General features: G+C 47.7%; 3 protein-coding genes across 3 annotated transcripts; all 3 read right to left on the reverse strand.

Moving 5' to 3' along the window:
• Window positions 1–1,834: 1,834 nt before the first annotated feature.
• Window positions 1,835–5,921, reverse strand: AOL_s00007g519 (uncharacterized protein; the record flags this gene model as incomplete). The annotated part of the gene is made up of 4 exons (XM_011120420.1): window positions 1,835–1,843; window positions 1,905–5,275; window positions 5,340–5,411; window positions 5,588–5,921. The coding sequence occupies 4 exons, from the start codon at window positions 5,919–5,921 to the stop codon at window positions 1,835–1,837; spliced, it is 3,786 nt and encodes a 1,261-aa protein (XP_011118722.1).
• A 2,477-nt stretch (window positions 5,922–8,398) lies between these two features.
• On the reverse strand, window positions 8,399–11,285 carry AOL_s00007g520 (uncharacterized protein; the record flags this gene model as incomplete). Its single annotated transcript, XM_011120421.1, has 8 exons — window positions 8,399–8,477; window positions 8,538–10,135; window positions 10,185–10,315; window positions 10,375–10,393; window positions 10,447–10,521; window positions 10,581–10,686; window positions 10,759–10,834; window positions 10,907–11,285. The coding sequence occupies 8 exons, from the start codon at window positions 11,283–11,285 to the stop codon at window positions 8,399–8,401; spliced, it is 2,463 nt and encodes an 820-aa protein (XP_011118723.1).
• A 486-nt stretch (window positions 11,286–11,771) lies between these two features.
• On the reverse strand, window positions 11,772–12,169 carry AOL_s00007g521 (uncharacterized protein; the record flags this gene model as incomplete). Its single annotated transcript, XM_011120422.1, has 2 exons — window positions 11,772–11,859; window positions 11,928–12,169. The coding sequence occupies 2 exons, from the start codon at window positions 12,167–12,169 to the stop codon at window positions 11,772–11,774; spliced, it is 330 nt and encodes a 109-aa protein (XP_011118724.1).
• Between the last annotated feature and the right edge of the window lie 346 nt (window positions 12,170–12,515).

The raw sequence follows: 12,515 nt of genomic DNA on the forward strand, positions 1-12,515 counted from the left end.
ATATTAATCTCGTAGCGGAAAAATTAATAAATTTCCAAAATATCAAAAAAAATTGAAAAAATTTTCATCCCATTTCAGCTCCACAATAACGTGTCCCTGACAGTTGCGAAATAATCCCTCCCCGGCGTCCTGAACTTCGAAGGAGGCTATCCTACCGGCGTCCACAAAAAAAATTCAAAAGCCACCTATAGTAGACAGAATTCTGCCCGCCGATATACAATTTGTCCAAATTGCATGCATAGAATATATCCGAGTCTTCGGTTAATCGGGTATCTGCAGCTACTGCAATAGGAGAACTGATTGATCACTCCTGATAACCGGGCAATCTCTTGGTCCTGCACTTTTCACATGTACAGAATGCATCCGTTTGTCCTACATTCCAGATAATCGATGTGGTAATGGTATCGATGCGAATGGGCACTTTCCCTTTTCCATATGTAAAACAACATACATTCTTACACGTCTACAAGCCCTAGTCGCCCGATAATCGGACTGGTTGAATGACTCAACCGATTTTTATTCTTTACCTTGGTTAAGTCAGTACGTTCATCATTAATTTCGAGCGAGGGTTACACATGAAGAATCAATCAACCGTTGGGTTTTGATACAGGTCCATGTCGACCGGGCCTCGACAAATTCACGAGATCCTGCGCAGACCAGCTAGCCATCGGAAGAACTCGGGACCATAATCACCACCACCACTACCACCACCGCATTTTGTGGCGATGGGAAACCTGGCTAAGCCTGCTTCATACAAGATGATGGGAAAAAGCAATGCCTGCGTTTTTTTTTTTGTTAAATAACATCGTATTACAGTCGCCATCCAATCTAGTGGTATGTATTCTTACTTTTGCTGTCATGCCGGTGAACACTTTTCTTCTCTTCGCCATTTAAATGTTTCGGAAAAATCGCGCAAAGAGATAGGTCGGAACTTCTAACTTTTGGGCCCATTTCTGATGGCTTTGGTTCCCGTAAACTAGGTAGCCACTAGTGAGTACCAGGGTGGGGGCTAACCTCAAATGAAGCAAGAAGTCTGCCGACATTATCATGCATGCGGCGCAGGTATGAAAGTCTTACAGTGTTGCATCGACAGCCTGATGGCCGTGGGGATCTCTTTTTTATTTTTATTTATTTTTTTCCATTCTAAATTCTGATACCCCCAAAATTCTACAAGGCGTAGAGCTTCCAAATGCGAAATATTAACCGAGTACTAGTTTAAGGGACCGATGCTAGCATACTGCCAAAATTAAAGAAATGATGCTTTGAACCACAGTCAACAACCTGCTGCTCAAGTTCAAAGCTATTGTCTCGTAAACCAGAAGGGTAAGATCTGTGAAGCGAAGAAATGTTGTATATACAAAGAATAAATGGTGGTAAGTAAACTTAAGCTTGAAGACGCTGTAGCCACAATATACGCCGGCTTGGAATTTCCATACTCGAAATAAAGTAAATACCCCCCCGCTTGATACTTAATAGATTGACAAAAAAAGTAAAATAAAAGCCCGCTTGATCTCCAAAGATTTGTCTAACCGAGGTAGACATATATATTATGAAATGTAATGGAGAATGAGAGTATATGTGAAGCCCGGGGAAAGAAAAGAAAAAGTACAGTGAATCTATTCCCACCCGGTGTGTTTTCTTTGTCAAGAGGTTTTTTAGAAAAAGATTGAAAATAAAAAAAAAGAGATCTGAAAATCCATTGGATGATGTTCAAGCTTTTATCCAAAAGAGAAAACTTATAAGGAAACTCGTTCAAACCGTAAACCGCTCGAGGATATATTAAATGGGTAAGGAAATAGTGGTAGAAATAGAACCGATGACATCAGAAGATGTCCTAAAGCAGCTATACGGGCGATTAGTAATCTTTGTGGGTGCCTGTTGAGTGTGATTTACAAAACACTAACCTCGTTACTCCAGCCTTCTTGCTGCGCCAACTGGTCTATAATCTTCTTTTTTATATCCGAGAGCTTGTTTCCAACGCTCTGCGACCACTCCTCTTGAACGATCTTAACCTTTTCCTCCCAATTCTTTGTTTGTTTCACCTCCTCCTCTTTCTTCTGTCTTTCAACCTGCCAAACAGCTCTCTGCTCCTCTTCCCCAGCCATGACCCTCTTGCTATCTCCTAACGCCCATTTGGTGTTCGTCCAAAGCAGCGTGATATCCACAGAAAAGTTCAATAGCCGCATTTGCGCTTGTGCATGCTGGTATATAGAATTTCCCACGTAGTCTAGTTTCTTTTTTAGGTATAGCAATGGGAACTGTGCGTAATTGGAGTTTGAGTAGAACTCCTCGTCCGGAATAATTGGCCTGAAATTCGAAAGGTCCGTGGGAATCTTCTCGAGGAGTTCCGTGAGGGTAGGCGCAACGTCCCAGAAATTTGAAACTTCACTTTCTACCCCAATAATGACGTCCTGCTCGACTTTATCAAGGAAGGATTTTGCCCTTTCTACTGCGTCCTTATCTGCCGTCACCTGGGTCTGTTTTGCGGCATCCGAGAAAAACTCCTCTGCTTCCTTGATTCCCTCCGTATCCCCTTCATTGAGAAATGGTGCGATTGTAACCTCCTTATATCGGCTGTCTCTATCGGCAATCAATGTATTGATTTCCCCGTAGAGAAGTTCTCGAGTCTCGAAAATACTTCTCATGATGTTCAGCTTTTCCAAAAGCTCTGGACCTTCCCTGATACTGATGTTCGCTTTGGCGGAGGAAGAGATATCGGTTTGAATCGTTTCCATAAGAGCGGTTGCTTTATCGATCCTATCCATCATCTCCGTATGGCTTGGGGTCACAACTTCCCTCTGGAATCTGTCAAATTCCTTCTGCAATTCATCGGCTTTAAGATCTCCTTCTCTTCGTTCAAACTCTGCATTGAGCCTATCCATCTCTTCGTATGTAACCCTGCCTTCATTAAAAAGTCTCTGGATGTAATCTTGGTGTGCCACCTTCCTAGCTCGAGCATCCGCGGCGCATTCGTCTTGAACTCGGGGAACAGATGTTGTGAAGTCAAATTTGAGCTTATGGATGACCCTTAAGTCCTTCAAGTCGGTGATGGCCTTCCGCGTCTTCTGTAAACTTGGATGCGAGTTTTCGCTCGCCGGAAATTGTCGAGGGTATGGTGGGACGATGGACAGTAGGGGTTGAATATCAAGGAGGAGCGGTTCAACAGTGGGCGAAATCCTATCCAGCTTCTCAAGTGTATCCACCGCAGCGTTTTCAAACCAACTCGCTCTCTTTGGCTCCCTTGGAGTGGTAGGATTCGATCTTGACCGCCGACTCTCTAGGTATTCACCAGCGCGGGCCTTTTGTTCCTTGATAGTTTGCCTTCGTTTTAATGAACCGCCGCCACTGCTAGGGCCTGATGCAAACTGGTTCATCACTCGTTTTTCATACTCTCGTCTTTCGAACTCCGCGACTTGTTCTTCCGGTGTCATATATTGTGGATCGTCAGATGGGAAGAGGGATAACCCCGGTCCAAGGACACCCAATGCATTGTTGTAAACCTCGCCTCTGATTCGGGCCTCTTCTAACACATAGTCGACGAAAACATTCAATCTCTTCTCGTCCGTTGCTGCTGATGCCTCTGTAAGGATCATATCGGTATGGCGCTCTATTGCTTCATGGTAAAACGGAGGAAGGTCTAGATCTTCTGGTTCGTCCTCAGGGAAAACCCTTGCGGCCGACGACCCCGCCTTCGATTCTGGCATTGGCCCTGAGTGCATCGGCGGAGTAATAGCTTGTATCTTCTGACTATTTGTTTGTCCATTTATGCTAGCCAGCTTTTCTTCCACTTTCTGCGATTCCGGCGAAAACGGTGGGGTCTGTGTGACGTGGAACCGAGATTCGGTCGGTGGTGCGCTCGAAGGCGTAGCCTTGCTGAATATAACTTCCTTCTGCTCCGTCCAATTTGTTGTCGATATTCTTTTTGATTTCAAGTCGTCATGCGGTCCATCCTCTTCAGCAATAGATGCAAACGGTGGAACTTGCTGAGAGCTTATACGGGGGCGACCCGGTGTTACGGGGGTCCTTGGGGTTGTCGGGGCAGCTGCTGCCACAAACCCAGGGCTTGGTTCGACACCACTGTTTCTCTGTGATTCTCCATCCGCTGTACTTTCGTATTCGCTTTCGTCGTCGGGTATCACAAATCGCACATCTTTAGGGGTTGTGGTCCTGAGTCCACCTGACGCTAGATCGCCAGAAGATTTTTGAGATCTCATAATAGACTGTGGTTGAATGCTTGCAGAACCTGGGAACCCAGAACTATGTGGTGTAGTACCAGAGTTCGGTGGGGAGTTTCTACGAAAGGGTAATGTTCCAGCACTGTATGGGGCAGAAGGGGGGGGGCTTGTCATCCCACGTTCGCTGACTGTATCAGACATGCCATCGTCCCTCGGGACGCCCTTGCCTTTCTCCCGTTTTTTCCCAAGAGGAGCTGGCTGAAGTATGATTTTGTTTGGGGGTGGGCGGCTGGGAGGAGGGGGAAGAGGCCCTCCAGTTGGTAGCTGGCTCTGTCCTGTGGTTGGAGTTTGGGTAGGAGGAGCAGCACTATTAGAGCTAGTCGGCTGAGTTTTAGGGGCACTGGTTGGTACACTGTCCATTGTCTGCCGCCTTGTCGCTGTGGTTAAAGGAGGCGGGCCGCTTGGGGGAGGCGGTATTGAGGGTGGTGGTGGAGGAATCGGCATTGTAGACCGCCTGCTCGGAACTGGATTTTCAATCGTATTGGTTGCAGCGGGGGGCGGAGCTCGCCGTAATGGCAGCGAATCACGCTCTCGTGCGGACCCTGTGGGGAGATACGGCTGGGATGGCGGGGATGTGGGTTCCAAGTCATCTGGAGATCTCGCGGGAGCAGAGCTCTGGACGGCTACAGGACGCTGAGAGGGGGGGGCTGTTGTAAAACCTTGCTGGGGTTGGATAGTTGAATGCCTCTGGGGGGCATATTGCACATTTTGTGAAGGTTGCGCTGGTATTTGTTGAGCTGGGGGTTGCACTACCTGGTGATTATAAGCTGCTGGTTGACTGGTGACTCTCCTTTGGTCTTGAACAGGATATGTTGAAGCGGGCGCCTGTGCTTGTGGTGGCGGTGCCTGTTGTTGCTGCTGCTGCTGCTGCTGCTGCTGCTGCTGTTGCTGTTGCTGTTGCTGTTGCTGCTGTTGTGTAGGCGGAGGCTGAGACGGAGGCCCCATTTGTCTCGGGTTCGACGTATTTAGCGGTGATTGAGAATGTGGTTGATACGAATTGCTAGGTGTAATTGGCGTATACATATTATTTTGAACATTCACTATGTAGGTTCTTGTTAGTATCAACATTTTAGTAGAAGAGAATCGGGATGGGGAACAAATTACCTGGAACTTGCAAATTGGGGGGCTGCATTTGTCGATTGAAAGGGCGCTGTGGGGGGGAATACGGAGGCGGTGCTATTGTGCGTCAAGTTAGCTTTCAGTTTCAATCGTATGGTGCCCACCAGGGATATGCTTCAATATAAAATTATGAACAGGCATCATTCTTGACATCACGACTTCGAGCTTGGATACGAAGAGGGAGCTGCCGCAGCGTTACTTTTAAAACTGCACTGGGATTTAAACCAACTAACCTTCTTGTTGATTTTCCTGATCTAGCGCCGCACTTCTATTCACGCCGCCAATTACACCTTGAAGATTCGCATAAGGAACATATCCTCCAGCTCCAACAACCGGCTGCGGGGTCATTCGACCGGGTGGCCCAACTGGGTGCGCGGGTATATAAACATTAGGATTATAACCAGAGTGGGCTTGTTGAGAATTGACTGGGGGCGAGGGAGGAGTTTGATTCGGATGATATGCTGCTGGGTTGTAGCCTGCAGGATTGTACTGCATGGTTTGCCGTTGACCGGCCTGAGGGCGCGGTACATAGCTGTTTGGTGGTGGGTAATACTGCGGTGTAGACATATCTGCGACTGACATATGACACCTTGAGGACGACGTAGGCTCGACTACTTCGTTGAATTTCAGTACGCCCGCCTTGGAAGGGGTGGTACTATCGAGTTGAACTGTGGTCGAAGTATGCTTCTACTGCACCTCTATCAAAGCAAGGTATTGAAAAGCATGCCAAGACAAAAGTATATCGAATTCGGCGGGCGTTTGGTGATGTTTTCGTGGTGTCGCTTGACTATCGAAGCGGTTGGAATTATGTTGCCGCTCCGTAACTGCCCGAAAACCCAGGCCTTGATGCTCCCTGGAACAATCTAAAAGGTCTTCGACGCCTTTAAAGAGATGGTTGAGGTATCAGTTCCACGACTACGGCCGACGGGAACCTGATTTGTTCGAGGACGTCGAGAGATATCCACAGACTTTCAAGATGTCCCGCAATTCCCCGGCGATCAGAACTCGAAGTCCACCTGCTATTCGAGAGGCAAAGTTCAAGTTCCTATCAAGTGGCTTGTCTAGATTTCAGCGAAGAGAACCTATCGAGAAACCAACATTCAAGGAGTAAGCAAACATGCAACGCCAAAAGAGGGGACATAAAAGAAAAGAAAAAGGATGCTAGTCGGAGCGGGAAACACACTTCCAAAAGAAATCTCGATCGCTGGTCCCAAGCAAGAAAACCTGACCCACGCACACAACAGAATGCAGGTGCTGACGAAGGAAGGGAAGGGAATCGCTTTGCTTGGGAAAGCGGTGAAGAAGTGAGATATTGTCAACGACAAGAGGCCCAAGAAGATGGGAAGGCATGCTGGAGAAAAGAAAGAGGGACGTTTAGGTTGACCAGCTAGAGGCGTTGGCACCACCAATAGTTGACGAGCCCGCAGCCAATCGTTGACTCCACCCAAAGGCTCCCGGTCTCTGGGGACCTCTGGCTTGGTCTTCGAGGGTCTGATTGGTCAGATGAAGAGGTACCTGTTAACAGTCCCTCTCCCGTCCATCTGTGTTCCAATCCTTTTTCATTTTTTTTCGGGGGGTGGGGCTGCGACCACATCTGGGAATACCAGGGGTCTGGTTGTCCCCACCCACAGGCCATATGGAGCACACAGAGCAACCGACCGTTTTGAGGATTCATATCTGTCGTGCCGTCGAATAATGGTATTTTCTGCAAACCATGATATGCTTTTGGTAAGGTAAGCATATAAGTGGCCTGCAGCGTAAGTCGAATAAAAGCTGAGAACCATCCTCGAAACGGCATCCCGACGTCGTGGAGCATAATGCTTGTGCACTCGTGCCGCGTCGTGCTATTGGCCTAAAGACCTGAGAACTTTGCTTCACGGCCTATCGACATTAAGCTTCTTGTCGCTATCATAAAGAAAAAGTCATTCCATGCAGGTCCTATGCACGTTAGCGCCCAGCATGGATTCCCCAACTATCGTGGAAAGTTCTGAGCGACGTGCTCGCCGGTGGCCGTGTGTATTGGCTCGCCTGTACCTTCACACATGCGGTATTCTGCATGTTCCTCAGGCCGGGAATCCTTGGGCGACATGGTTATTTTTAGGTGCGCCACACCTGTAGTGGATGGGCACCTGTTACGTGAGTCCAGTGCTTTAGATGCATGTCGTTTCTCTGCAAGAAACAATGGCTGTGTACCGGCTTGTCATCTTCCGCGATCGCGGATATTCTCTTTGAGGCCGCGGCTCTATACATCTGCTTAACAAAATACTCGTTCAAATTCTGTCGACAATAAATGGAATCAAACCGATGAGAAGACATACATACCAACTAGCTTGTTGGGCATCCGCCTGTAAGCTTCTATAAATAGGGCAGAACATGCAGCATGACTTTTTCGGTAAGATCTGGGCGGTTAGGCAGGTCCAGCTGCTCCTTGCGTTCGATTGGCTGGCTAGAAAACGTGGTAGAGTACGACTTGCAGGGGACGGCGCCTAAAAGATCTCTGCAAGCTTGAAAACCAACACACAGTAATATTTTGACAGGACGGAAGTTGTATGAGCCGGCCCCAGTCTTCGGCCCAGCGCTGTTGGAAGTGCCCTCATGCTCTGTGGGTGGTCGTGGAACCAATTGGCCAAATCGAATGACATGTCTACGACGACGACACCAACTTTACTATTGCAGAATTCCCAATGCCTTGGGTCGCTTCTGCGGGAATATTGTAACAATCGAAATTAAAGTCCCATATGATGCACCTGGCGGTTCGGACCGCCGCCAAAAGCTTGATACAGAGTCGAAAAGTGGCTCTGTCTCCTGGTAACTTGTTCTTCTGTGATTATCACGATTGTATAATGTATATAAAATGTACAACTGAATTACTTGAAATATAGACATTTACCAAGTCACTGGAAAGCTGGACTCGGAAGAAGCGCTCAAGGAAAAAGAATAAAAAAATACACCCATCCACTGTATCGAAAATGCGGCTGTAGGCCGCATCTAGAAAAATAAGAAGTTTTTTTGTTTTTTTGTACAGAGCCGAAAATGAGAAATGGTTAAGCAAACGAAGCCACCGCTTTGGACTCGCTTCCTGGCGCTAATTTGGCTGCGGAACATCTCGCCATTGTCGGAGAGCTATCGATAAACGTTAGTGCAATCATATACAAGTAAACGCAAACACATAAAAATACTGACCTTCTCGAAATGACATCTGTGAAATAGAAATCTTGGATAACCCTCTTGAGAGGCTCGCCAAGGGCCTTGGTTCCTTTGTTTGCCTCTACAAGAGATGTTTTAACTCCCAACCCTGCAATCTCCTTGCTGGGACCCTCTAGAACGTCGTAGACAACGAGAGTCGGGCTTATTTCTGACATCCTCTCTCTCAATGATGGCAGATCCTCGTATTCTAGTGGCTTTTGTAGGAATTCACTAACGGCTCGAACAATTTTCCAGTCCTCTCTAGCTGCGCCGGGTAATGAAGTGGCCGCCCTCGTGATTTGGGTCCGTCCTTCTGTATTGACGTAGGTAGCGTTCTTTTCCGTGTATGCTGCTCCAGGTAGCACTACATCGGCGTATTGGGCTCCGGTATCTCCGTGGTGTCCTTGGTAGACAACGAAAGCACCAGGGGGGATGTCCTGCGATGTGACTTCATCCGCACCGAGAAGGTATATGAATTTTGGGATCGACTTAGACTGTGAGGACGAGTGGGGTACGAATCCAATATCATAAGCAGCGCCCCGCCCCGCCGCTCGCTGAAGAATATTGTATCCGTTCCATTCGGGTGTCAGGAAAGTAGCAGCGTTTTTGTCCACGAAAGCACCAACTGTTTCATATATGGACTTCGCATCGAGGTGCTCTGTAATAGCGCTACCAACAATGATCATAGGGCGCTGAGCAGCGGCAAGCTTCTTTCCAAAAGGTCCAGTGAGGGCCTTCTTGAGTTGAGCAGCAGTTTGGCCGAGGTGTTCATATTCGAATGTGCTTTCGAAGTTTTCGCCGACCAGCCCAATTTCAAGATCGGAATAGAGCCACCTCTTGCGAATTCGAGCGTTTAGAACGGCCGCCTCAAGTCTAGTGTTGGTTCCAACCAAGAGAATGGCATCCGCCTCATCAATCCCTTGGATGGTGGAGTTGAAAAGATAGTTGGACCGAATATCGACACCGTGGGCAGGAGGGAGATGGCCTTGTGGTTGATCGACAGAGAGTTGTTCGGATCCAAGGGAGTTGAACAAGTCTTTGAGCGCAACCATAGACTCCGCATCCGTCAAATGCCCGGCAATAGCCTTCATCTCCTCCCCGTTGGGCTGAATCTTTTCATAGGCGGAAGCAATCTCAGCAAGAGCCTGCTCCCAAGTTGCCGGGTAGAACTTGTTCTCTCTCTTAATCAACGGCGTGGTGAGTCTTTGGGTTTTTAAACCATCACAAGCGAATCTGGTCTTGTCGTCAATCCATTCGATGTTGATATCCTCATTCAGTCGGGGTAAAACTCTCATAACTTCCAACCCTCTCGTGTCGACACGGATTGCCGAACCCATTGCGTTATGGACATCGATGGTTTCAGTGTTCTTTAGCTCCCATGGGCGGGCCCTAAAAGCATAAGGCTTGGAAGTAAGGGCGCCGACTGGGCAAAGGTCGATAACATTGCCGGAAAGTTCGGAATTCAGGTTCCTTTCGAGATAAGTACCAATTTGGAGGTCATTGCCACGACCAGTTGAACCAAACTCTGGTGCACCAGCGACATCGTTCGCGAATCTGACACATCTCGTACAATGAATGCAGCGGTTCATAGAAGTCTGTATGGTTAGATATATGTTTTATATTAAACCTCCCCAGTGATCTTACCTTGACGAGAGGTCCAATGTTTTTATCTTCGACACCACGTTTGCCTCCAACTTCGTGAAATCGCCCCCTGTCAGCTCCATATCTCATGGACTGGTCTTGAAGGTCGCACTCTCCTCCCTGATCGCAAATTGCTGAACCATATATATAATTAGCAGGCTTGACTAACATGTGTGAGTTGGGCGGAACATACGGCAATCAAGCGGGTGATTCTATGTTGGGGTTAGCATAAAGTTACTGTAGCACGATTATAGGGCATACATACCGCTAGTAAGAATTCCATGATACCCTCTCGAGCCTTGTGGACGAGCGGAGTGTTGGTTTTCACAACCATGCCCGGCTGTTGTATCTATCAGCATACCGTCCACGGTAATCCTAGAGGAAACCTATACAACATACTGTCACAGGCCATGCACAGCTTGCAACTGGCTTCGGTGACCTCTCGACTTCTACGAGGCACATTCTGCAATTACCAGCTATTGACAGTCTCTCATGATAGCAGTATCTAAGAGCCTCCGTTTATCAGCCATTGCTAACCACACCGTTTCAACAACCTAGCCATCAGAATTGGCCGTACCTCGGTACCGTAACGCCGACCTTCTCGCAGGCTTGAATCAGCGCAGACCCGGCGGGGACGCTAACTTTGATTCCATCTATATACCACAGATATGTCAATCAAACAGCCACACCAAGGCCCCGGGAGCTAAAACAATTGATTCTCTCACCAATGGTAATCTCAACATCCTGGGTCGCGCTTCGACGTGGCGTGGCGGAGAATGCTCTGACGTTGTTTAGGTGGGACCTGGCCGTCCGCCGAAGGGTTTGTCGAAGCATGGTTGTGAGGCCTCCGGCAGCCAGCGACTGTATATCAGTTCTACCGATAGTGGAGTGTCCGAGGACAGCGAACAATCGATGCGGGGTGGTCGTGGGAGTGCGAAGACAGGTAGTGGGAGTGGTGAAGTCTATGATGTCGTCCAGCCAAATTAAGTCCGCAGTCAACAGTTTAGCGGCAGGTTTCCAAATCCATGCAACCTGATTGGCCAACACATCACGACACAATAACTTGCGGGCATTTTTAAGGTATATCGGTAAGCAGTACTTCATAGATACTAACTTGGATATAGATAAACAATAGGTCATCGCTTTCTTTCTTTCTTTCTTTCTTTCCCTTTTCTTTTACTTTCTTTATTATATATATACAATCGTTGATATTACATATTACGGGTGTAAATGAGGTTGCTAGATTTCAATCAATATACGCCGTATATAAGAACCAGTCTCGCAATTGCTAAATATGACCAATGCGGGGCATGCCCATAGGCCCGGTGCCCGGTATTGGACTGGTATTCAAAAGCGGAACAGATAGTAGAACCATCTAGTAGGTTTCCGATATCATATATACATAGAAGCCGGTGACTTCTTCTCGTCTGTATTTACAGATGGTCCCGGAAGACCCGTTCAAGGAGGCAGCGCTGCAACTGCAAAGCATCCCTAAAACATCGGTTTGATTCGAGTCATACGTTTCTCGCAGGCCAATTGCCGATAACCAATATTTTTTTATTATTTTTATTTTTTCGTTCAAGAGTCCATTTACTTCCGCTTGGACTTCTTCTTCCCGGCTGTTCTCTCTCGTCCCAACTTGTACTTCTTGGGTTTGCCCTTTCCTCGTAATTTATGACTAGAATCGACATGTCAGAACAACATCCCATCTCTTCGATACTTTCTCAGTACTTTCAGACCACATACCTTTCGACGGATTCCAATCTTATCTCTTCCTTCTCATCGGACATGGACAGGTCTGGGAAGGCTCGCTTGAACTGTTTAATCGAGAATTGTTCCTTAGGGTAATACTGAAGAAGGGTGGGACCCTTTAACCGCTCTCGCAGAATCTTGTTTCCGGTACGCTCTCCAGTGGGATTGAAGTGAGTATTGAAAAGCCTACATGACACACGCATGAGGTCTAGGATTCGGGCTCGCGGGGTCGCCATCGCGATTTGACAGGGTGGTGGAGTGGCGTCTGGCGCATGCGGTAGTGTTCATAGACGAGGCTTTAAATGAGCAGCTGTGGACTCCGGTGAGGTTGAATTTGATGCCAAGCCTTTGTCTGCAGTTTCCAACTTGCGTGTTGTGTTGTGTTGTGTTGTGCTGTGTTGTTGTCGGGCGAGACCCCGTCGCTTCTTTGTTTGTTTCGAACGGGCTTCACCTCAGCGAACAGTGGCGGCGATGCAATGCAGAACTCACGTTCGAAGTTCGAGCTTGAGGCAGGTACTTAACTCGCGAATACTTCGCAAATACTTATTTTAATTTGCCTTCAAGTCGATACCACTGCTTCTA

This window comes from Orbilia oligospora (genome assembly GCF_000225545.1).
Source record: "Orbilia oligospora ATCC 24927 unplaced genomic scaffold scaffold00007, whole genome shotgun sequence".
Classification (NCBI taxonomy): domain Eukaryota; kingdom Fungi; phylum Ascomycota; class Orbiliomycetes; order Orbiliales; family Orbiliaceae; genus Orbilia; species Orbilia oligospora.